This window comes from Neoarius graeffei, chromosome 13, assembly GCF_027579695.1.
Source record: "Neoarius graeffei isolate fNeoGra1 chromosome 13, fNeoGra1.pri, whole genome shotgun sequence".
Classification (NCBI taxonomy): Eukaryota; Metazoa; Chordata; class Actinopteri; order Siluriformes; family Ariidae; genus Neoarius; species Neoarius graeffei.
The window spans coordinates 79,661,482-79,688,783 of record NC_083581.1 but is presented as its reverse complement, the minus strand read 5'-3'; the positions used below and the strand labels follow the sequence as shown (position 1 = coordinate 79,688,783).

The 27,302-nt window shown below is 42.2% G+C and overlaps 1 protein-coding gene across 2 annotated transcripts in view; it reads left to right on the top strand.

Moving 5' to 3' along the window:
- Positions 1–27,302, top strand: part of etv7 (ETS variant transcription factor 7) — a 51,160-nt gene that overhangs the window by 9,469 nt on the left and 14,389 nt on the right. The window contains exons 5-7 of one of the 2 annotated variants that reach the window (XM_060938604.1): positions 12,880–12,975; positions 13,910–14,077; positions 19,661–19,803. In XM_060938604.1, coding sequence (XP_060794587.1) covers positions 12,880–12,975; positions 13,910–14,077; positions 19,661–19,803 — 407 coding nt within the window. Of the gene's footprint in view, positions 1–12,837; positions 12,976–13,909; positions 14,078–19,660; positions 19,804–27,302 lie in introns of both variants that reach the window. The other variant, XM_060938603.1, reaches the window with a different exon arrangement.

The window sequence follows — 27,302 nt, the reverse complement described above, 5'->3', positions numbered from 1 at the left end:
CCCTAGTTGTATAGGTGAGAGGCTGAGGGCTATGGAAGCAGAGATCGGCGTCTCCCAATGCGCCTTAAAGCAGATATGCAGAACCTTTATTTTTAAATAAATTTCTGAGTGGATAGTATCTCCATCCTTGACTCTTGTATGCTGCATAAATGGGAATAAAAAAAAAATATATATATGTATTTTTGAGAGTTAAAATCAACCGCAAAGTTGGCATTCGAGCCGCCCCGCTGAGCCAGCCAGCCCTGAGTGCGTGACGTCACAGCGGGAACCGGTTTTAAGGCCGAGGCCTTTTACAGCTATAGACCAAAGTCATATAAATAAAAATTTATGGTGAGAGTAAGAAATCCCGTTACCGACTCGCTCAACTAAGACTGATTTGACTTCATTGATTGTGGGTTGACTCTCATTAAAACAGGATGGGTGTTATAACTTATGCAACATACATGTACATGCATGCATTTTCACTGATAAAATGTAAAAGGCTCATTAAATAATCAGATGAACTGAGACAATCACATTCTGAAGCAAATTAAATAATCTTATACCGCTAACTTAAACACACAATACAAGTTACATGGATTAATCTAAATGCAGGGAAACAACATGTGCTGTTTTTGTTTTTTTATCCAAATGAGAGTCGGCGCTTACCCGTCTGTGTTCTGGCTTCTTGAAGGCGGATCTTGTGGCCGATTGTTTTTGAAACAATCTGACTTTCAGTTGTTCGTTCAATTCTTGGTTCATTCGCTTCTTCCACGTAAGGGCAAGATATTGCTGCTGAGGCGAGCACATCCAGCGGAGAAATCAGACGGCTGGTCCACTCATTCTCTATTTTCTCCATACTGAGCACTCCACCATTACTCCTCAGCTCAGGCGATTACTAAAACCCAGGATGGGACGGGACGTCACCGGTTTTAGCAACAACTGTGGGGAGGTCACTGCCTGAGCCGTCCCAGGTTTTAGCAACAACCCTCGGCTCACACTCCGGGAGAACGGCTGCAACTGAACTTACTTTCCTTTTCTTGTAGTTTTCTTTTTCTTTAATTGTTGGTACTGCACCCTCTTTCAATACGGGTTTATAGCCAACGCTCCTCAACAGATCAGAGGTCTCGTACGAGTCTTCAGTAAAATGTGCAGAGCAGAGGAGAGACCACTTTGTAGCCGCCCAATGTGCCCGTGATCTTCTCGCAAAACGCGTCCAAATCTTTGCAGTTTGAACATTCTTGGGCCGTGAATGCAACGTAAATCCACCTTCTGTCATGTTGCTGCACCGGCCAGCAACACATCTACATGGCATGGCGATAAATTAGCTCAAAATGGAGGATTGGAGTTGCAGTCAGCTCTGTGTTTTAGTATAGCGGAAATGGCGATGAGACGGATAGACTTCCTGCTGTGACGTCACAGATGTCAAGGTCATTCACTCAGACCGCTACCTATATAAATCACTTTAATTGTAAAAATTACTATATTAGATTTATTGTTAACACTTAAAACTATTCCTGTGCCATTCTTGATGTCTCAAGGCATTTATAAACAAAAAGTGAGGCCATGGCTCTGCGTATATGCTTTAAGGGCCTGGTTAGGACTGGGACGGGAGACTGCCTGGGAAGACCAGGTCCTGGCACAAGAAGGACTTTGACTTTTTGATGTGTGCCCCATCATGGCCACAATTTAAGATCTTCTAATGGGTACTTCCAGCATGATAATGCACCATGTCACAAATCAAAAGTCATCTCAAACTAGTTTCATGAACATGACAATGAGTTAATTGCTCTTGAGTGACCTTCCCAGTTACCAGTAATCCAACAGAACACCTTTGGGATTTGGTAGAATAGGGAAAATCTGCAAGAATTGTGCAATGCAATCAACTCAACATGGAGCAGAATCTCAAAGGAACATTTCCAATGTTTTGTGGAATCCATTCCACAAACAATTGAGGCTGTTTGGAGAGCAAAGCAAGGGTTTACTCAGTAACCACTTCCTTATTAGCAACTGTTAAGTTTCTTACAGTTTCAATTTCACCTCCAGTGGAAAGAGACAACTGAATCGGGACTTTCTTACTTCCTTGCAGATTAGGTATGCCATGGTAAAGTGACCAACCCAAACTACTGACTCAAATGGTTCCTCGGACCAATCCTGTCATGCCAGTGGTTGGATGTTTCTTCGGTTCCTCACTCACAGCTTTAGTTCCCACCTACAGTTAGTTCCCTTTTACTGTTTGACGCTCAAAAATAGCAGAAAATCATAAAGCTGTGGTTTCGTCTTATACAGTCATGAAGTAAAATAAAGGCTGGAAGGAAGCAGCAGAGACTGTTGGTATTTCTAATAAAAGTACATAGTTTGCTTGTTTTGGCTAATCTGCTGGACAGTGCACACCCACACATGACAAACTAGGTACCGTATGGCTTTTAATGGATGTTTATTTTTAGATCTTATTTATTAGATGTTAAATTAAATGTAAATGAAAGAAGAAAAACAGCAGTTACTTTTATACAGCCAGTTTTTTGTGGGGGGTTCCATGTGTTTTTGATTGGAACTGAAGCTCATCTCATATCATCTCTATCCGCTTTATCCTGTTCTACAGGGTCGCAGGCGAGCTGGATCCTATCCCAGCTGACTACGGGCGAAAGGCGGGGTACACCCTGGACAAGTCGCCAGGTCATCACAGGGCTGACACATAGACACAGACAACCATTCACACTCACACCTACGCTCAATTTAGAGTCACCAGTTAACCTAACCTGCATGTCTTTGGACTGTGGGGGAAACCGGAGCACCCGGAGGAAACCCACGCGGACACGGGGAGAACATGCAAACTCCGCACAGAAAAGCCCTCGCCGGCCACGGGACTCGAACCCGGACCTTCTTGCTGTGAAGTGACAGTGCTAACCACTACACCACCGTGCCACCCCTTTTCAGAATTATATAGTAGGAATTTTTTTTTATTTTATTCTTAAATTTGGTGAAGGGTTTTCCCAGGCTGCTACAAAAAAAGTCCGAGCACTCATAAGGATTGGATTCAGTGTGTCTGTAAAGGCGAGTAATATCCACAACATGGAGCTTTTCTGTGATCGAGTTGAGACAAGAGGGCTGGAGAAGAAAGATCAGATGATGACGTCCACGGCAGTGAGTCATGCCTTGATCAAAAAATCTGTGGTGGGTTTACCAAAAGCCTCTTAACATTAAGAGCATCTTAACTAGGAGAGAGAGTGTTCACTGTGATGCTCGCACTACCGTTTAACGATGACCTTTGTGCTACAATGCTTTTGGGAAACTCACCCCTGCTCAGTTACACAAGTCAGATATAACAAAAGTCCATGATAACAATCTTAACTTTAGGATAGGTATTACTGATGAATATACTCCACCTGTGATGATATGGTGACTTGTCCAGGGTGAACTCCACCTCTCGCCCATAGTCAGCTGGGATAGGCTCCAGCTCGCCTGCGGCCCTGTACAGGATAAGCGGCTACAGATAATGGATGGATGGATGGATGAATATACTCCAATTGACGTCATGTTTCTTCTGATAAGATTAGGTTAAACCAAATATCAGATTATTAAACCTATTTCTAGACATTTTTACTGATTTTAATTCCTGCTTTAAATTTTCTTGTTCAGACAACTTTACTAGTTTTCAGCACTTATTTCTGGAAAACAGCAAAATTAGCAAGGAAATTTTAGCTTGAAATTAGTAGTAATGTCTAGAAATAGATCTAGTAATCTCATACTTGTGTAACTGCCATCCTGTAACAGGAACTATGACACAAATTTGACTGTATTCTCAGTCTCAGTGACACTTTCTGTTTCAGTTTTCTCGGATGTTCCATAACATCAAATCACATTATATAAAGCTTAAAAATGTGTGCTGTGTCATTCACTAACAGATTAAACATTGGACCTGTTGGTAAACTGCTGTAGGATTAGCGCAGTAGCACCGTCCTGGATGTGCTGTTTATACAAAAATCACATACCATGGACTCTTCTCTCTGTGGAGGTCAGAGAAGCGTTTTCACTGGCTTAAGGCCAACATGTGGAGAATGAGGAGGAGCTTCTTCCCTCAGGCCATTCATGCTCTTAATCAGGACAATAACAGGCAATAACTAGGTCTCATCACCACTTCACCCTCATCCCCCCATCTCTTACACCTCTGCATGCAATTCCATCTCACCAAAGTGATTTTTTCAGGACATTTCTATTCCTATTGTACCAACTTCACTTCTTTACAGTGCAATATACAGTGCAATATACAGTATTCATCCCCCTTGGTGTTTGTCCTGTTTTGTCACATTACAAGCTGGAATCAATGGATTTTTTTGGAGGGTTAGCACCATTTGATTTACACAACATGCCTACAGCTTTAAAGATGCACATTCTTTTTTTATTGTGACACAAACAATAATTAAGATGAAAAAAACAGAAATCTGGAATGTGCATAAGTATTCACCCCCAAAGTCAATACTTTATAGAGCCACCTTTTGCTGCAATTACAGCTGCAAGTTTCTTGGGGTATGTCTCTATTAGCTTAGCACATCTAGCCACTGGGATTTTTGCCCATTCCTCAAGGCAAAACTGCTCCAACTCCTTCAAGTTAGATGGGTTGCGTTGGTGTACAGCAGCCTTCAAGTTATGCCACAGATTCTCAATTGGATTGAGGTCTGGGCTTTGACTCGGCCATTCCAAGACATTTAAATGTTTCCCTTTAAACAACTCCAGTGTAGTTTTAGCAGTATGTTTAGGGTCGTTGTCCTGCTGGAACGTGAAACTTCGTCCCAGTCTCAAACCTCTGGCCGACTCAAACAGGTTTTCCTCCAGAATTGCCCTGTATTTAGTGCCATCCATCTTTCCTTCAGTCCTGACCAGCTTTCCTGTCCCTGCAGATAAAAAACATCCCCACAGCATGATGCTGCCACCACCATGCTTCACTGTAGGAATGGTGTTCTCAGGGAGATGGGTTTGTGCCACACATGGCATTTCCCATGATGGCCAAAAATATCAATTTTAGTCTCATTTGACCAGAGAGTCTTCTTCCATGTGTTTGGGGAGTCTGCCACATGCTGTTGGGCAAACACCAAACATTATTTTTTAAGCAATAGCTTTTTTCTGGCCATTCTTCCATAAAGCCCCACCCACTCTGTGGCGTGTACAGCTTAAAGTGGTCCTATGGACAGATCCTCCCATCTCCACTGTGGATCTCTGCAGCTCCTTCAGTGTTCTCTTTGGTGTCTTTGTTGCATCTCTGATTAATGCCCTCCTTGCCCGGTCTGTGAGTTTTGGTGGGCGGGGCCTTCTCTGGTCAGGTTTGTAGTGGTGCCATATTCTTTCCATTTTGCTATAATGGATTTAATGGAGCTCTGTGGGATTTTCAAAATTTGGGATATTTTTTATAACCCAACCCTGATCTATACTTCTCCACAACTTTGTTTCTGACCTGTTTGGAGGCTCCTTGGTTTTCATGTTGCTTGTTTAGTAGTGTTGCAGAGTCAGGGTCCTTCCAGAACAGGTTGATTTATACAGACATCATGTGACAGATCATGTGACTCTTTGATTGCACACAGGTGGATCTTAATCAACTAATTATGTGACTTATGAAGTGAACTGGTTGGAGCAGCTCTTATTTAGGGGTTTCTTACAAAAGAGGGTGAATACTTATGCACACTCCAGATTTCTGTTTTTTCATCTGAATTATTGTTTGTGTCACAATAAAACAACAATGTACACCTTTAAAGTGGTCGGCATGTTGTGTAAATCAAATGGTGCTAACCGTCCAAAAATCCATTTTAATTCCAGCTTGTAATGCAACAAAACAGGACAAACACCGGGGGGTGAATACTTTTGCAAGACACTATATATTTCAGTTTTTCTTTTCAGTGAAACATATTGTATATTATGCAGTGTGTGTGTGTATAAAGCAGTTAGTTATTGCACGAAATCGAGTCATACGTGAGCTGATAGCTAACGAGGCGCGTAGCACCGAGTTGTCTATAATCTGTGTACGATGAGATTGAGTGGAATAACTCTTTTACTCTATCCACATTCACTGCATTTTGAGAAACAGAGCATTTTTATTTTTTTTACAATTTTGATAAATAAAACTTGATACAAAACGTACAACAAAATCATTTACGCTTAGAATGTAAACAAACCGGCGAAATGACAGGAGCAATTTGTGAAAAATGTGAAAATAATAATCCTTGAAAAATACAAAAGATATGTTCTTACCATCAAATACTTTCATTCCTTTTTTTTTTTTTTGTATTTTTGGAGTTTTGCTTTTGAGTAGAATTTTTATTTCATCTTTGGTTGGTTCAGCAACACACTCCTTCTTCTTTCGGGTTTTTTGGTGATTAACAAACCAACTTCAAGGTGCATTACCACCACCAAGATATCTGACTTGATGCATGCCGCCATTTTGTTTTTCTCAACTCACGGTATATGAGCTAGGGTTAGCCAATCAGAGCACGCGATTGCTCATATCCAGTGAATGTGGCTAGAATATTTTGTGTGTGTGTGTGTGTATTCTTTTTTTATTCTATTTATTACACTCTGTTTTACTCCCTCTCTTTTTTTTACTACTCCCCCAACTATCTTCACGACTTACGGAGTATTGCAATCAGCATTTCACCGCATGTTGTACTCTGTATGATTGTGTATTTCTCATCTCATCTCATTATCTGTAGCCGCTTTATCCTTCTACAGGGTCGCAGGTGAGCTGGAGCCTATCCCAGCTGACTACGGGTGAAAGGCGGGGTTCACCCTGGACAAGTCGCCAGGTCATCACAGGGCTGACACATAGACACAGACAACCATTCACACTCACATTCACACCTACGCTCAATTTAGAGTCACCAGTTAACCTAACCTGCATGTCTTTGGACTGTGGGGGAAACCGGAGCACCCGGAGGAAACCCACACGGACACGGGGAGAACATGCAAACTCCACACAGAAAGGCCCTCGCCGGCCCCGGGGCTCGAACCCAGGACCTTCTTGCTGTGAGGCGACAGCGCTAACCACTACACCACCGTGCCGCCCATGATTGTGTATTTGATAAATAAATTTGAATTTGGTTGGGGGATGGGTGGTTGTACCGACACTCCGCTTGCATGTCATGTCGCATCAGACCCCTCCGGCATGCAGTATTTTTGCAAAGAGCACGGTCTGGAGCGTGTCATGCCTTACTTATTCTGTGCAATTTCTTACTTATTCTCTATCTGATGCAACAAGTCAGTTTTTGTTTTTTCCCCCTAATATATCTAAAAACAAACAAAAAACAGAAAAGAGATGTAGATTATGCAGCAATGCAACTTGTTTGCACACTACACTATATATCAAATACATTATTTTCTCACAATAATTTTTTTGTTTACATGCAAGATGAAAGAAAAAAGAAGAAGAAAGCACAACTTTATTCATCACACGCTTCTGAAATTTCCTCTCTGCATTTAATCCATCTGAAGTAGTGAACACACACACACACCCAGAGCAGTGGGCAGCCATGCTAACAGCGCCCGGGGAGCAGTTGGGAATTCAGTACCTCGCTCAAGGGCACCTCAGCCCAAGGCCGTTCCATATTATCCTAACCTGCATGTCTTTGGACTGTGGGGGAAATCGGAGCACCCGGAGGAAACCCACGCGGACACGGGGAGAACATGCAAACTCCGCACAGAAAGGCCCTCGCCGGCCACGGGGCTCGAACCCGGACCTTCTTGCTGTGAGGCGACAGCGCTAACCACTACACCACCGTGCTGTTTTAGCAAAATAATCACCATCACAGTGCTGTGATGCATCCTGAGCCCAGGCAGTGCTCCTAATTATTATCCAATAACAGCATATTCAGTAGTGTGTTATGCCTCATATCCCCCTTTTATCTGAACTACAGATTTTCATTTAATAATTATTCATGATGTGTATGAAATCCTCAACTCCTACTAAAATGGTTTCTTTCATTCAGACGGAAACACGTTTCCATATTTTACTTCCATAAAGCTTCACTGTTGGAGAGGTTCACACAGGTACAGACTGCCTCGACTGCTCCTGTTTGTTTTGGTTTGCTTTTTTTTTTTAATTTCCTTGTTGGACCGATGCCAGAATGGAGATGAAAACCTGCACCGACCTGCAGCACTTGTTCTCCAGAAAATAAATAAATTATCTGCCTCTTCCTTCTATGCAAGTGAACAACTGAAATGTAACCTGATAAAATGTCTGCTTTTATTCTCCAGTGCATTTTTAGATACAGGTGGAGTCAAATAACTGGAGTGTATCAGAAGGTGTGGTTGCCTTCAACAAAACAGGACTTTTGTTGTGCTGAAAATGAGCCTGAATGTCTTTCCACTCTGCAGTGAATCAAATGAAACTCTGCAGCAGCATCAGAGCCAATACACTCACAAACATTTAACTAAATAATCCTCATTAATGTCACACACAATCGAGTCCAAAAGTCAGAAACGGTTGCAGATGGGCAGACAGACAGATAAGGATTCATTTTAATTTCAGGTATTTATACTAAACATTGAGGTGTTTATGATAAAATTATCTTATTTTTTAGAATTTTATTTCCAGAATAATGTCAGTCCGGGCGGCACGGTGGTGTAGTGGTTAGCGCTGTCGCCTCACAGCAAGAAGGTCCGGGTTCGAGCCCCGTGGCCGGCGAGGGCCTTTCTGTGTGGAGTTTGCATGTTCTCCCCGTGTCCGCGTGGGTTTCCTCCGGGTGCTCCGGTTTCCCCCACAGTCCAAAGACATGCAGGTTAGGTTAACTGGTGACTCTAAATTGAGCGTAGGTGTGAATGTGAGTGTGAATGGTTGTCTGTGTCTATGTGTCAGCCCTGTGATGACCTGGCGACTTGTCCAGGGTGAACCCCGCCTTTCGCCCGTAGTCAGCTGGGATAGGATCCAGCTCGCCTGCGACCCTGTAGAACAGGATAAAGCGGCTACAGATAATGAGATGAGATGAGAATGTCAGTCTGCCTCGATGAACAGAGACTCAGTTAATATCATTTGATAGACAGACAGACCGATGGGTGTAATCTCTCATAATCTCATCTCATCTCATTATCTGTAGCCGCTTTATCCTGTTCTACAGGGTCGCAGGCGAGCTGGATCCTATCCCAGCTGACTACGGGTGAAAGGCGGGGTTCACCCTGGACAAGTCGCCAGGTCATCACAGGGCTGACACATAGACACAGACAACCATTCACACTCACATTCACACCTACGCTCAATTTAGAGTCACCAGTTAACCTAACCTGCATGTCTTTGGACTGTGGGGGAAACCGGAGCACCCGGAGGAAACCCACGCGGACACGGGGAGAACATGCAAACTCCGCACAGAAAGGCCCTCGCCGGCCCCGGGGCTCGAACCCAGGACCTTCTTGCTGTGAGCTGACAGTGCTAACCACTACACCACCGTGTCTCCCTCTCTCATAATCAAAAACAATAAAAGTAATTTTATTACTTTTTAAAATAGCTGAATTAAAAAGTTCTATTATTTCAATTTTAAAAATGTGATTAAAAAAACAAAGAAAAAACTTTCAGTAAACAAGCAAACAAACAAATGATCACATTTCACAGTTGTAGTTTTACTATTTGGGTAAAATCACTAAGAAAAATCATATTTAATATTTTTTCAAACTCATTCTGTGTAACACAAAAACTGTAAGGAGGCAGATAAATAAAAAAATAAATATGCTACTTTTTAAGTATACTACTACAATAAAAGAACATTGAAAATTACTTTTCTTTCATTAAAAAAATATAATTCATACAAACAAAGAAAAAAGTAAGTAAATAAATTAACAGGTATACATTGTGTATTTTCAGTTATACTACAACCAGAAATCAGAAAAAAGTTGGGATGGTGTGGAAAATGCATTATAAAAAAAAGAAAGCAGTGATTTCTAAATGTACTTTGCCTTGTATTTCACTGTAGACAGAACGACCCAGAGATATTTCATGTTTTATCTGGTCAGTTTCACTTCGTTTGTGAACATCCGTCCGTTCCTGCATTTCAGTAACACGTTCCAAAAAAGTTGGCATGGGGGCAATTTAGGGCAAGTAATGAGGTAAAACAGTTAAATAACGATACGATTTGAAACAGGTGATGATGTCAACAGGTGACTGTAATCATGATTTGGTATAAAATCAGTATAATGAAAAATATGACAGTGACGACCCTGAGCTGTTCCACACCTTAAGACCTGTTTACAGGAAGAACGGGACAAAAATTACCAGAATATCCAGCACCAAGACAGTGAGCACAGGGACCCCCCAAGGCTGTGTGCTCAGTCCACTCCTGTACACCCTCTTCACCTGCGACTGCACCCCCACCCAGAGTAACACTTCCATCATCAAGTTTGCTGATGACACCACTGTCATTGGGCTGATCACCGGCGGAGATGAGAGAGCCTACAGGGAGGAGGTGGCTCAGCTGGTCTCTTGGTGCCAGGAAAATAACCTCTCCTTGAATGCTGAGAAGACCAAGGAGATGATTATTGACCCGAGGAAGAGGAGGAGAGACCAGCACGCCTCGCTGCACATCGACGGGACACAGGTGGAGAGGGTGAAAACATTTAAATTCCTCGGAACTCGCATCAGTGAGGATCTCACCTGGTCACACAACACACAGCAGACCATCAAGAAGGCTCAACAGAGACTGTTCTTCCTGAGGAAGCTGAGGAAATTTGGACTGTCCACCAAACTCCTCAGCAACTTCTACAGGTGCACAGTGGAGAGCGTCCTGACAAATTCCATCACTGTGTGGTACGGGAACTGCACAACTCAGGACAGAAAGGCTCTCCAGCGTGTCATTAAAATGGCACAGTTCATCTGTGGAGCTGTCCTCCCCCCACTACAGGACATTTACAACACCCGGGTCACAAAAAGGGCACAGAGCATCATCAGGGACCAACCACACCCACAACACAGACTATTCACGCTCCTACCATCTGGCAGACGCTACAGGAGTGTGAAAGCAAGGACTACTAGACTGACAAACAGTTTTTACCCCCAGGCCGTCAGGCTTTTGAATCACGGATTATAATCACCATCTACCTCTATATTTCTATCAGGCTTTGAGCCACGGATTATATTAGCAATTTTGCACAAGACATTGCACAGTATATCTACCTCTATGTTTGCACATTGTTTGTTTGCCTCTCCTTTTTTTTTTAAATGTTTTCTTTTTTCACTCTACCTTTATATTTTGCATTCCATATGCACTTTATATTTTATATTTCATATATATATATATATATATATATATATATATATATATATATATATATATATTTCTTTTTATATTGGTAAGCGTAGTTTGGTCGGGCAGTTGCAAAATAAGAATTTCATTACTCAATAATAAACCGCTGTGTCTGTTATTGTGTATATGACAAATAAAATCTTGAATCTTGAAAAATAACACCTGAAACACTTCATCACTTGGAGTCTTCAGTCCATCAACATCTTTTACGTGGCGGGAGAAGGAACGGGAACATTATAAACATTATAAAGTGGGAAATTATTTACTGTCCTAATTTTTTCTGAAATGTGTTGCAAGAATCAAAATTGAAATCTGTTCATTTTGAAAAAAAAAAAATCCAATAAAATCCATGAGGTAAAACATGAAATTTTTGTTTTGAGTGCAATACAGGTCAAAGATCATTTACAAATCATTTTCTTCACTTTTAATTTCAATTTCAACACACTGTTCTAACTTTTTCTGATTTGGGATTGTATTTTGATAAAACAACTAAATAAAATGTGATAAACAAACAGTACATAAGTAAACAGCAGAACATATGCCATTTTTTTGTTATACTTGAATTAGACACAAAAATACTTTTCTTTAATTGTATTTATTGAACTTGTATTGTTCTTCAGTAGAATGGAATGAATTATCTTGTAAATTCTATTCAGGTTTGTTTTCCTTTTAAATACTGCAGTTATACTGAATAACAGTGCAAACCTTGTCTCTTTTTAACTCTGATAAATTTGTCTCATTTGCTTTTTATTGCCCTTAGACAGATCTGTATTTATCTCTGTGAGAAATCCTCAAATTAAACTTAAATGCATGTGAAAATTTTTGCTTATGCACTGTTAAGTGTTCCTCTCTCAATGACTAATGCAAATATGATAATGAGCTGATTAACAGTATTAATGGAACAAATGCTTTCAGTCAGTAACACGCTGTTTAGGACTCAGCGTTGTGTTAGTTATTTTTGGGAGCAAACTTAGATTTTTAGATCTTTGTGGTTATTTAACAGTTATTCCACAAAATTGAGTTGTACATGAGCTGATAGTCGACGAGGTATGTAGCTTATGTAGGTATGTAGCGAGGTATGTAGCTTATGTAGCGTATGTAGTTGTCTATAATCCATGTATGATGAGATTGAGTGGAATAACTGTTTTATTCTGTCCACATTCACTGGATTTTGAGAAACATAACATTTTTATTTTTGCAAATTCCATCAATCAAAACTTTATACAAAACATCAGACAAAATCATTTCCGCTTAGAATGTAAACAAACCGGCGAAATGACAGGAGCGATTTGTGAAAAATGTGATAATAATAATTCTTGAAAAATAGAAAAAGATAAAGTTTTACCATCAAATACTTTTATTCCATATTTTCTTGCTTTTTTTTGTATTTTTTGGGGTTTTGTTTTCAAGTAAAGTTTTTATTTCATCCTCAGTTGATTCAGCAACACGCTCCACCATTTTGTTTTTCTCTACTCACAATATATGAGCTGATATCCTAGTAGTAGAGTAGCCAGTCAGAGTGCATATCCAGTGAATGTGGATAGAATAAAAACAGTTACTAATTCTCTTTCATGTTTCCTCATTGCAGGTCTTTGCAGCTCCACTAACAGATCTGTGCCTGTGTGTCCAGTGAATCCACACTCTCGAACCTTAAAAACACTGGGTCAAGAAATGAAACAAAACTCACAAGTTCAGCACTCGAGCCTTCCACAAACACACCACACAGGTCAGAAACTAAAATATATGTATTAAACCGATTTCATCTTCTGCTGTACATCCTAAATATGTTTGATATTACTGTTTGTCCCTTTGAATATGCTTTTCAGTGTTATGTTAACTTGAACATATTTGAACTGCTGGAGTAACACTCTGGAGTGCCAGTGAATACTTTAACAAAGAGGCAGTTATGTGAATACAAAAATACTAGAAGTACACTCGGTAGAGTGCATACTTCCACCAAGCCACGTATTTAGATTTTGATGCAAATTTAATCAATTGTTCCTTGGCCCATGGCCCACCTTTCCTCCAAATTTAATCAAATTTCGTTCACTACTTTTTGAGTTAGGGCGGCACGGTGGTGTAGTGGTTAGCGCTGTCGCCTCACAGCAAGAAGGTCCTGGGTTCGAGCCCCGGGGCCGGCGAGGGCCTTTCTGTGTGGAGTTTGCATGTTCTCCCCGTGTCCGCGTGGGTTTCCTCCGGGTGCTCCGGTTTCCCCCACAGTCCAAAGACATGCAGGTTAGGTGAACTGGTGACTCTAAATTGAGCGTAGGTGTGAATGTGAGTGTGAATGGTTGTCTGTGTCTATGTGTCAGCCCTGTGATGACCTGGCGACTTGTCCAGGGTGAACCCCGCCTTTCGCCCGTAGTCAGCTGGGATAGGCTCCAGCTTGCCTGCGACCCTGTAGAAGGATAAAGCGGCTACAGATAATGAGATGAGAATGAGACTTTTTGAGTTACATTGGGAACAAACAAATGGACAAACAGAGACAAAAACATAACCTCCTCTAACACAGTTGGCAAAGGTAATAACCTACACAGTGCTTTACTGATAGAGCTAATAAACAACATCTAATCTGAAAAATAATCTAGACAAGGTTTTTTTTTTTGTACTCCAGTGCATCAAATCACAAGGTGTTTTTTTTTCTTTTCTGAATTGTTTAGAGACTCCATGCATTTCTGTTTCTGAAGAAGGGAAATCACAGCTGTCTCCAGTCATGGCTGCTCATCCTCATGTCTTGTGCAGTACAGATGAACCACTCAACCTGTCCTACAGAACAGAATTATCCAGGATCAAAACACCAACCAATGAAGCCAACGGAAAAATTGCAGGTAGCTGTAGGAAAACACTTCCTTCCAGCACTCTTTAACAGCTCTGTTTATCTAAGGCTGAGGAGTTAAAACTATGTGCTAGATATTTCTTAGCACATCATGATTTCCTCAAGTTAATTTGGATCAGCCAATAAGAACTCTGGTATCAACACAAGCTTTGCTTTGTCGTCTTCTTCTTCTTTTGACTGCTCCCGATTAGGGGTCACCACAGCGGATCTTTCGTCTCCATTGCTTCCTGTCTTCCGCATCCTTCTCTATCACACCTTCCACTTTCATGTCCTCTCTCGCCACATCCATGTATCTCCTCTTTGGCCTTCCTCGTTTTCGTTTGCCTGGCAGCTCCATCCTCAACATTCTCCTTCCAACATGCTCTGCATCTCTTCTCAGGATGTGCCCGTACCATCTCAGTCTCATCTCTCTGAGATTAATTCCCAAGCTCTCCACATGTGCTGTCCCTCTGATGTGCTCGTTCCTTATCCTGTCCAACCTCATCACTCCCATCGCAAACCTTAGCATCCTCAACTCCGCCACCTCCAACTTTGCCTCCTGTCTCTTCGTTAAGGGTACGGTCTCCAATCCATACATCACAGCTGGTCTCACTACTGTCTTATACATCTTACCTTTCACTTTTGCTGGGACTTTCCGATCACAAATGACTCCCGAAATCCTTCTCCAACTGCTCCACCCTGCCTGCACTCTCTTTCTCACCTCACTATCGCAGCCCCCATTTTCCTGCACAGTTGACCCCAGGTACTTGAATTCACCAACTTTCTTTACATCTACTCCTTGCATCTTCACTACACTCTCATCCCCATTCTCACTGATGCACATGTATTCTGTTTTGCTCCTGCTCACCTTCATTCCTCTTCGTTCCAATGCATCCCTCCATCTCTCCAAACCCAACTCAACCTCCTTTCTACTTTCACCACATATCACAATATCATCCACAAACATCATGTTCCATGGTGACTCTTGCCTCACTTCGTCCGTCAAGCTATCCATCACTATGGCAAACAAGAAAGGACTCAAAGCAGATCCTTGATGGAGTCCCACCTTCACCTTGGACCATTCAGTCGTTCCAACTGCACACCTCACTGCTGTTTCACTGTTCTCATACGTGTCTTGCACCACTCTAATATACTTCTCATTCACTCCACTCTTTCTCATACAATACCATAACTCATCTCTCGGCACTCTATCGTATGCCTTCTCCAGGTCTACAAACACACAATGTAGCTTTCTCTGGCCTTCTCTGTACTTCTCCATTAACATTCTTAAAGCAAAAATTGCATCCGACGTGATCTTCCTTGGCATAAACCCGTACTGCTGTTCACAGATTGCTACCTCTCTTCTCAATCTCACCTCTAATACCCTTTCCCATAGCTTCATGGTGTGGCTCATCAATGTTATCCCTCTGTAATTACTGCAGCTCTGTACATCTCCCTTATTCTTGTATATTGGGACTAGCACACTCTTTCTCCATTGATTTGGCATTTTCTCATTCTCTAGGATCTTATTAAACAATCTCGTTAGGAACTCCACAGCCGTCTCACCCAAACATCTCCAAGCCTCAATCGGGATACCATCTGGTCTGACTGCTTTCCCAGTCTTCATTCTTTTCATGGCTGCCCTCACCTCATCCTTACTAACCAACTCTGCTTCCTGATTTGCTGTCTCCAACGAATCTGACCTTTTCTCTCTTGGATTCTCCTCATTTAATAAATCCTCAAAGTACTCTTTCCACCTTCTTAATACCCTCTCTTTGTCAGCACATTTCCATTTACATCTTTCATCACTCTAACCGGGGTGGCACGGTGGTGTAGTAGTTAGCGCTGTCGCCTCACAGCAAGAAGGTCGGGTTCGAGCCCCGTGGCCGGCGAGGGCCTTTCTGTGTGGAGTTTGCATGTTCTCCCCGTGTCCGCGTGGGTTTCCTCCGGGTGCTCCGGTTTCCCCCACAGTCCAAAGACATGCAGGTTAGGTTAACTGGTGACTCTAAATTGAGCGTAGGTGTGAATGTGAGTGTGAATGGTTGTCTGTGTCTATGTGTCAGCCCTGTGATGACCTGGCGACTTGTCCAGGGTGTACCCCGCCTTTCGCCCATAGTCAGCTGGGATAGGCTCCAGCTTGCCTGCAACCCTGTAGAACAGGATAAAACGGCTAGAGATAATGAGATGAGATCACTCTTACCTGCTGTACATCCCTCACTTCCCTGTTTCTCTGCCGAGCTAGTCTGTGCAGGTCTTTCTCTCCTTCTTTGGTCTCCAGTCTTTCATACAACTCCTGGTATGCATCTACTTTCGCCTTCACTACCGCTCTTTTTGCCTTCTGTCTCGTCTCTCTGTATAACCGCCTGCTTTCCTCGTCTCTCTGATCGTCCCAATTCTTCTTTGCTCGCCTCTTCTCTTTTATAGTTTCCTGCACTTCTTTGTTCCACCACCATGTCTCCTTGTCTTCCTTCCTCCTTCCTGATGACCACCCTAGCACCTTCCTTGCTGCCTCTCTTACTAATACAGCAGTAGTATTCCAATCTTCTGGCAGACTTCCATGACCACTCAATGCTCGTCTCATTTCTTCCCTAAACTCCTTCTGATGATCAACCTCTTTTAGTTTCCACCACTTAATCTTCGGCTCCACTATTTCACGCTTCCTCTTTTTCACTTTCAAGCTCATCCTGCACACGACCACTCGATGTTGTCTAGCTACACTCTCCCCTGCCATCACTTTACAGTCTCCAATCTCCTTCAGGTTACCCCTTCTGCAGAGTATGTAGGCCACCTGTGTAGATCTTCCTCCACTCTTAAACGTCACCCTGTGCTGCTCTTTCTTCTAGAAGTACAGTATGTATTGACTATTGCCAAATTCACCCTCTTTGAAAAATCAACCACCATTTGCCCTTCCACATTTCTCTCTCTTACACCATATCTGCCCATCACGTCCTCATCTCCTCTGTTTCCCTCGCCAACATGTCCGTTGAAATCTGCTCCTATCAGCACGTGCTCCTCCCTCGGTATACTTTCTACCACTTCATCCATCTTTTCCCAGAAAGACTCTTTCTCTTCATTCTCACATACAACCTGTGGGGCGTACGCATACACAACATTGACTACCACTCCTTGAATTCCCAACTTCATGCCTATCACTCTATCTGACATCCTCTTCACATCAATCACACTGTTGACCAACTCTCCCCTCAAAACAATACCAACACCATTTCTCTTTCCATCCACTCCATAATAAAACAACTTGCATCCATCTCCAATGTTCTTGGCCTTGCTTCCTTTCCACCTCGTCTCCTGCACACACAAAATGTCCAATTTCCTTCTTTCCATCATACCTGCTAACTCTCTCGCTCTGCCAGTCAATGTTCCCACATTCAGTGTTCCTACCCTCAATTCTAAGCTCCGTCCCTTCCATCTTTCACGCTCTCTCCTAACACGCCTCCCCCCTCTCTTTCTTCTTCTCCATTTTGGTGCAACAGTCGCACACTTTCCACTGGCACCCTGTTGACCAACAGTACCAGAGGTGGTTGTTTTTAACCCGGGCCCTGATCGATCCGGTATGGTATTTCTCTTTTCATTCTGCATGTTAGATTTGGCACAGTTTTACGCCGGATGCCCTTCCTGATGCAACCCTCTCCAATTTATCCGGGGTTGGGACCGGCACCAAGAGTACGCTTATGCAGCTCCAGTGGCTGGATTACAAGCCTTGCTTTGTACTGGTTATAATTACACAATATGATATCCAACAACATTGTAGTTAAGCAAGACAAGTGAACTAATAAGCTAGTTCATCTTAGGTAAACTAGTATAATGTGTAAGTGAAACCCAGGGCCAATAAATTAGCTAAAATGCATAAGTTATTCCTCCAGTGAAGCTAACAAGCTAGCTAATGTTTGGTAAACTATGCAGCCGGTAGCCATGTTTACTAAGAGTAATAAATAAATAAATTAATTAATTATAGAAATAGTCTCAACCACCTCACAACCTCTGCCTCTCATAGTAACAACATTCAGCGTTGATACCTGAAACATTTGACGTGGTCACTTTATGACGATCTGGCGGTGCCCACCTCTGAAACCTGCCCTACCGTTACCAACACTTCTACAGATTATTACCATGATTTTAATGAGGCAAGGTTTTACAGCTGGATGCCCTTCCTAATGCCAACCTAGAACTCACAGCATCTAGGGAGCTGGGTTCTAAAGGTTGCGACCCACTGGGGGGCCAAAACAAGCAAACCAAAAGATGAAAGGAAAGTGCACACAAGGAGACTGTGGATGCAATCAAAACCAAGAAGAGCAACAGCAACAACTGGTTTTAAGGCTCCAGTGACCCGCCTTTCACCCCTTCTCCTGTTGGTACCAAACAGTTTTGCCACGTGAAGGCCAGGAGTTGGACTTGGTTGTCAGAGGCTATATTTTGCGCTGAGCCATTGGGGAATTTTATAGGCTGAGAGGGCAAAACCTCACAACCACCCTGGAAATAACAACCTTTAGAAAAAAAAAAAGCTCGAAGGGTAGTATTTTCTAAAAGTAAAGGTAGTGTTTTCTACCAAGCAGTGCATCAAGTCATAAAAGAGAAAGACTTGTGCTAGAACCGAAAAGTGAATACAGAAGACAGTTTTTAGTACAATTTATTGAAGATAATCAAGTGTTCATCCCTTTTCTTTTAGTTCTGTCTCATAGCATGGCATGCTTCTTATCATCAGTTTATAAGACATAGTTTTGGATTTTAAATCTGATCGACTCAATCATCTTCAAAGTCACTGTATTATGTCAAGAACCGCTCGACTAAGTAAAGAGAAACCACAATCCATCATTACTTTAAAGGGCATATCACAGGTAAATTCAGGAGCAAGATCAATGTAATTCGCCTATTTTATTTTAAACTTTGGTCAAATATCTGTAACATTCTGCATTCTCTGCAATTTTTTTTCACCTTGCGCAATACCAGAAAAAATCAGTTGAAATCAAGCCATTTGAGGCGAATTGATCCGCCTCTGAAAAAACTTGCCATTTGGATTTCCCGGCAAACATTGATTTTCGTGACATCATCTAGAGGACTCCTCCCTCTGAATCCTACGTCAGCGCTGGTTGGTTTATGAGAAAACGACTTGGTGGTTTTCTGCAAATTTCTTCAACGTTATCGTGTAATTATTAAAATGGTTAACAGATGTATTGTACAGTAGGAGGGTGTAGCAACACCAATCATGATGGGATTAGTACTCATCGTTTTCCAAAAAAACAGACAATGAGAGAGAAATGGGAGCGCTTGGTCTACACAGGCTGTGCACTGAAACCGCGCAAGCTCGCGCAGCCTGCTGGCACTTCCGCAGATAACGTCACAATTCTGGCTCCAGACTCCCTTGGGATTTTTCCAGATGCATTTTTTATTTTATTTTTTTCTGCTGTAGACAGATGGCCTTGTGCAAAATTACCCTTCTGGATGAGTGTGTAAAGGGACATACTTTCCTATAAAAAAAAAAACGAAATTAGTCCAGAATATGCCCTTTAAGTCACAATGTATCTTTTATTTCAGAATAATTATACAATGGCTCATGTCTCTACATTCTCCACCACTCCAGATTGCAGGCTATTATGGGATTACGTCTACCAACTGTTGTTGGACACCAGATATGAAGCCTACATTCGGTGGGAGGATCAGGACTCCATGACCTTCAGAGTGGTGGACCCAAATGGACTCGCTCGGCTCTGGGGGAACCATAAGGTGAGTGCACAAGTGACCTAAAACACTTTAGAGCTTCACTTTTTTGTTGCTAATTTAAACAGCTCCAGGCTCCCTGTTCAACCCTGAGCTTGGGTTACTGACTCGCCAGAGTTTTGTCCATACTGTCAGAGATGTCCACAAGCGTCGATGACCAGTGGTTTTCTCCACCTACACAGACGGTCTGTGCCGGCTACTCGATCCCAGAAAAAAAATAAAAACTTACCTTTCAATGTTCAAGTGATTTATATCATCTCTGCTGCCAATAATTTGCTGCAAATCCAATTATTTCACCACAAAATTGTCTTCGATTCGGGTCTAGCATGACCAGAAGCAACGCCATATTTGTTGATCGATTCTCGCGCTCTGATTGGCTGAGCTGGACCATGTGAGCACGCTGGAGCAGACGACTTAGCAGATGATGGTAAAGGCACAGTTGGTTGTTGCAGAAGATTTCACTTGGTTTTCACAAAATATTTTATAATGTATTGTCATAATGTAATTTACACATGCACCAAATAAGCTCACCATGTAGTTACAGCACCCTCCACAATTATTGGCACCCCTTGTGCTGTATGTCGAGCATGTATAGCATATTTGACAATAAAGTTGACTTGACTTGTTAAGATGTTCTTAGGCTTCTAATAAATTCATTTTTTAAAAATAATATAGGACAACAATGCAAAGAAAGAGAAAAATCCAACCTTTAATTCAAGTGCATTTATTCAGTGGGAAAAAAAATCCCACATTAAGAAATAATTCTTTTACATGAAATCATGTGTGCCACTATTATTGGCACCCCTGATGTTAATACTTTGCACAACTCCCTTTTGTCAACAAGACAGCACTTAATCTTCTCCTATAACATTTCACAAGATGGGAGAATACAGAGAAGGGGATATTCGACCATTCCTCTTTGCACAATCTCTCTAAATCATCCAGAGTCCTGGGTCCTCTCCTACGCACTCTCCTCTTCAGCTCACCCCACAGGTTTTCAATTGGGTTGAGGTCTGGGGACTGAGATGGCCATGGGAGGAGCTTGATTTTGTGTCTGGTGAACCATTTTTGTGTAGATTTGGCCACATGTTTAGGGTCATTATCTTGCTGAAAGACCCAGTGATGACCCATCTTCAGCTTTCGGGCAGAGGCCACCAGATTTTGATTTAAAATGTCCTGGTATTTCAAAGAGTTCATGATGCGATGCACCCTAACAAGGTTCCTGGGGCCTTTGGAAGAGAAACAGGCCCACAGCATCACCGATCCTCCCCCATAGGCCTACTTCACAGTGGGCATGAGGTGCTTTTCCGCATACTCATCTTCTGTGATGTATTAGAGTGTTGCCAAAAAGCTCTATCTTGGTCTCATCTGACCAAAGCACACGGTCCCAGTTGAAGTCCAAGTACTGCTTAGTGAACTTCAGACATTTACGTTTATGCTTGTAAGTGAGAAAAGTCTTTTTCCGTGCATGCCTCCCAAACAGCTTGTTGGCATGTAGATAGCGCCTGATGGTTGTTATGGAGACTTTGTGACCCCAAGATGCTACTCTTTGATGCAATTCTCTAACAGTGAGCTTTGGAGAACTTTTTACTTCTCTTACCATCCTCCTCACTGTATGTGGTGGCAAGATAAACTTGCATCCTCGTCCAGGCTTGTTTGCCGCTGTTCCAGTTGTTTTAAACTTCTTGATGATTCCTCTGACTGTAGATATGGGCCGGTGTAGGCGAGCGGCTATTTTCTTGTAGCCATTGCCTGACTTATGAAGGTCGACACACATCTGCCTACTTGAATGGTGTGTTCTCTTGTCTTTCCCATGTTGAAGAGTGGATAAGAGAAATAGGCCTCTGTGTCGCATCATATTTATACCCCAGGGAAACAGGATGTGATGAATTACTAATTAAAGGTTCTTAGATACTCTGATCAACTTTATAAACTCCAGTAGAAATTACAGAAATGCTTCAATTACATTTATTTTCTAGGAATTGTTATGGGTGCCAATAATTGTGGAACAGGTGATTTTATGAAAAATAAAGCGGCTAGAGATAATGAGATGAGATAATTATTTCTTAGTCAGGGATTTATTATTATTATTTTTTAATTCACTTGAATAAAAGGTTACATTTTTCTACAATTTTCAGTGTGAGATTATGCTTCTGCAATAAAAATTGAATTTATTTTAAGGCTTTTAACACATCTTAACCAGGGGTGCCAATAATTGTGGAGGGCGCTGTATGTTACAGAGCCAGGCAGCGTACTACAGAGGGAAACTGAGAAAGCCAAGCACACACACATCTAGAGGGAAATTTCATATAGATTTTGCAAGTATTTTACAAGGAAATAGTAATTTATTAGCCGAGAGTGCACCAGAAGCCACCAGAATGCATGCCCCCAGACCCCCCCAGCATAGCATGTTTTTGCCACCACAAATTCCAGCGATGCCTACTACTTTTTTTAGCTGGTGACTTCAGATTTCCTGGAGAACCGTCCAGATGGTCACCCCCATGTCCATATGTGTTTCCACTGGTTTCCATCTATTTCCCAAAAAACTGTCATTAGGTGGATTGGTGATATTAAGTTGCCCCGAGGTAGAAATGTGTGCTGTGACCAATAACAGAGTGGCAGAGTGTATTCCAGTCTTACACCCATTGTTCTGAGGATAGGCTCCCTGTCCAGGATAAAGTTCTTACTGAAGATGAATGTATCAATGATTTTTCATGAGGTGTACCATATATAAAGCAGCCTGTTCACTTCATTGGAAGAGCACATGGTACATGATAAAGGGAATCATTTCAGGAAGGAATTTAAGAGTGATTTCACTTTGGCCCACGTTTCCAAGATTGGTGAATCCACTAATTTTGGAAGTTTAGGACAATATAAAACGATTAAGTAGAGTATTATAGGCTGAAACTGTGAGTTGGCTGAGTGGTTAGCGTGTCCACCTCTTGACTGGGAGATGGGGAGTTCTACTCGCGGTTGGGTCATCTCATCTCATTATCTGTAGCCGCTTTATCCTGTTCTACAGGGTCGCAGGCAAGCTGGAGCCTATCCCAGCTGACTACGGGCGAAAGGCGGGGTTCACCCTGGACAAGTCGCCAGGTCATCACAGGGCTGACACATAGACACAGACAACCATTCACACTCACATTCACACCTATGCTCAATTTAGAGTCACCAGTTAACCTAACCTGCATGTCTTTGGACTGTGGGGGAAACCGGAGCACCCGGAGGAAACCCACGTGGACACGGGGAGAACATGCAAATTCCACACAGAAAGGCCCTCGCCGGCCACGGGGCTCGAACCCGGACTTTCTTGCTGTGAGGCAACAGCGCTAACCACTACACCACCGTGCTGCCCTGGTTGGGTCATACCAAAGACAATTATCAAAATGTTACCTGCCGCCATCTGTATATAATACATAATACAGATGTGAGTAGGGAGTCAAACTCTCGTGGTTACCAGAGGACCTACCCCCATTGTAATAGGCGAGAGGCCGAGGGCTATAGAAAAGGAGATTGGCACCGCCCAATGTACCTTATAAGGACCTGGTTAGTACTGGAACAGGAGACTGCCTGGGAAGACCAGGTTCTGTCACGGGAGAAACTTTCACTATCAGCTGAGGTCATGTCTTTGTAGAAGACTTAATATAGAGTGATTGTTTATTAGTACACTTCTCCATTTTACAACTTTCTTCAAATTATATGAAACGCTGATTGTAATGCGAGTCTCACTTTAGCCCCATTGTAGGTCTGGATTAGCAACATTTTGGATTGGACATAACTGAACAATATTTGAGAGGCAATTCCAAACTATTGTACAGTAGCGCACATATAGAGTCCTGATCATTTAGGGTCTTTCATAAGACATAGTCAAAACAAGCAGGTTGGTCAAGCTCTCAGACAAGTGCTGCCTCGTTATTCATGAAAACTAGCAGTTTGAAAACGAGCAAACTAGCAAAAATCAAATCAATGCAGCTCAGCCCAAAAGACAGAAAACATTAGAAAACATCACAACTTTCAAAAATATCTCAGGTCAAAAGACATCATTGGGGCAAAACCCAGAAACAAAACCAGCCCAATACCAAAGCTCAAAATATTTCTGTCCCTGAACCGATACATCATGATTGTCATCATTCAAACCTGTTTTAATATTACAAAACATGTCTCGAAACAAACAGGTATTAAAAACTGCAAATTCCCTCAATAGTTCTTTCACCATGTTACTATAATGTGCTTGTCTCACTGCCATATATACAGTTAGGACAATTAGATGTACAGAATACAGTCAGAATGAAAGTGAATAAATATTTTTTAATGGCACACATTTACAGTATTCTGATGCAACCAGAAGGCATGCAAGAATAATAAAATACGCTAAGCTTAAAAAATAAAGTCACTTTCCTTAACATCTAAATTAATCCATGTAGAAAACTCAGATTCCGTACCTTTAGCACTCACAACATTCTTCTGGAGAAACTTTTAAAACCACTACATTAATTGGCACCACCAGTGAAGGGAGACACATTCTTCCCATGCAAAGCACGATGGGAAAACAACTGCCTCCAACCCCAGGGCCTCCACATCTAGAGTGCCCCCTTGTGGAGACTCTTCACTTAAAACAGTCAATCATTCAGTGCATTGGCCAATAATGTACAGAGGATATTACACAGTTACACGAAGTTATGAGGTTTATTTTTGAGTGGTGAGCATATTTTCCAACACTAGAAGATAAACTTAATATCTTTGTGCCACTGTGTAATGTTCTTGATATTATATGGACACACACACAAAGTTAATCACAATATTTTTAATTTTGAACCAGTTCACCATTTTGCCAATGTGCGTCTAGTCAGCAGGAAAACACTGGGAGTGACATCGGAGTGAAATATCAGGAATTATTATCCATACAGGACACTTTTTCCATGGAATAAAAACGTGTTCTATTCCCTTCTAACGGGTTTCATTCACTTGGTTTGATAGCATGCAATATTGTTCCTTATCCTTAGGCAGCCTTTGGTCTCGAGAGACCATGGATAGCGCCATGGAAGGTCAGTTTCTGGTTTGTAAGCAGCGTCTGGAGTGGCTGAGGAGCCCTATTCTGGCGTGGCAATCCTTGCCACACTAGTTGCAGATGAAATCTGTAGGTTGCTGCTGGCTTTGTTGTCTGTTTCCTTGTCGCTCTTTTCACCTCCATCTGGTGGGTGTGTCTTTCATCACCACTCTTCACTGCTTTCATGACAGCACTCCGCCAACGACTTCAGTCATCTGCGAGGGACTCCCAGCTTTGGATGTTGATACCAGCGAGCTTCAGGTTGCGCTTACACACATCCTTGTACCTGAGCTGCGGTCTGCCAGCAGGGCGAGATCCCTCAGCCAAAGCGCCGTAGAGAAGGTCTTTGGGGATGCAGCCGTCCTCCATTTGATGGATGTGGCCAAGCCATCGAAGACGCCTTGCTAAGGAGACCTGCTGTGTCCAGGACCTCAGTGTTGGGAACTCGTTCCTGCCAGGAGATGTTGAGGATTCGCCTAAGACAGGGGTTTTCAAAGTGTGGGAGAGTCAGCCCCCCCTCGGAGAGCAAATAAACAACAGCGCCCCCCCCCCCTACAATTTTTGTTGTTGCTATACTTAATGTTCCATTCGTATTTAAAAAAAACGGTTGTTGTACACATTTTTATTTTTTTCTTTTTCACATTTTAAACATCTGTGCTTTTTAAAACATCTTGTTTTACACATTTTAAACATCTCATAGCATCGTTAGCTAGCACCTCTTGGCAGACGACACACTGTGGCAGTGGAGCATCTTCAGATCCAGTCCATGAAAATCCAAACTTTAAATAATCGTGGTCATACTTCCTTCTTTTTTCAGTCCCCCCAGGATTCCGCGGGCCTTTTTTGTGATTGTTGTGGGCTAAAATGTCTGATGTTGCGGGGGGGTTCCCAAAAAAATTGCGATGAAAGTTGCGGTGTTTTTTAGGTTTTTGTTGCGATTACATTGCGGGAGGAAGTGAAAGTTGCGAGAAATTGTTGCGATTTTCTCTTTTTGTGATTAAAATTGAGTGATATGTTAAATATTAAGTTATTACTGAAAAACTATTGATTAAAAAACAAAGACACTGAGAAATGGTCCTATAAACAACTTTACCAATATAAAAGATTACCAGGACTACAAAAATGCAGAAAAATAGGCTTTACTTATCCAAATGCACCTGTTGGTTCAAAAGTTATAGTGCATAGAACCTCACAGCACAACATGAAGTTACCTTCAAATAGAATATAAATGCTGCAGCTTTCATGTAAGAAAAAAAAAACTATTAATACTAGTACTGTGTGCAGGCAGTCTCTCCTGAAGACTAAATTAAACAATAATCATAAACTAATAAAATAAATGGCTCAGGCTTCATAGAAGAAAAAAAAAACAATTTGAACAGAATCTCACAGTATGATGCTGAAGCTGCCTAAACAATGGAAAATAAAATACCATTTTGGCAAAAATGTTGGCATCCATTACTTTCTTGTATTAAGTAAAAAAAAAAAAAGTGCACACAGTCCTTCACTGTAAACATAACACACTTTCAGTAACAGAATTTAAGCCTACATAAACACTGACTCGCACATCATGCAATGTTGCCAGATACTGCTGACGTTTTCCAGTCCAAAATATGTTCAAAATCTGCCAAAATGCACTTAAAACCAATCTGGCAACACTGCGCGCATGCTGCTTCTCTTGAATGTAAACACGGAAGTAAGGCGGAAGGTAGTTTGTCGACGTCACTTCAAGACGACGCCAACGATTGGTCAAATTTGTGGGAAAGTTGCGGTGATTGGATATAATTGTAACACCGCCCTGAATTCGCGGGGATTGGTTGAATTTGCAAATCGCAACATCCTGGAGGCTCTGGGTTTTTTTGCTTGGCCCAAACTCTGTCTCCTCACTCACTGTAGCTTTAGGTACTAAAAATCGATCCATTTTGTCTCTGGTAAAGGCTCCTCACGTTGCGCCCCCCCCCGAAGAACTCTGGCGCCCCCCGGGGGGGGCGCGCCCCACAGTTTGAAAAGCCCTGGCCTAAGACATTGAAGGTGGAAGCTCTCGAGCCAGTTCTCCTGCCTGGCATATGTTGTCCATGATTCACTGCCGTAGAGCAGGGTGCTCAGGACACATGCCTGGTACACTTTGAACTTGGTGTTCTTTGTGAGGCACTTGTTGTTCTACACCCGCTTGCAGAGCTTGGACAACACAGCAGTGGCCTTGGTGATACATTTGTCTATTTCCACATCCAGAGAGACGTTGCTGGAGATGGTCAAGCCCAGATAGGTGAAACTGTCAGTGGTGTCAAGCTCTGCATCACCAATGTTAATGACTGGAGGGTCATTGGTGTCTTGACCCATCACCTTTGTCTTCTTGATGCTAATGGTCAGTCCAAACTCATGACAGGCCTTCGCAAAGCGATCAATCAGTCTCTGAAGCTGTTCCTGTGTATGGGAGGTCAGCGCTACATCATCAGCAAAA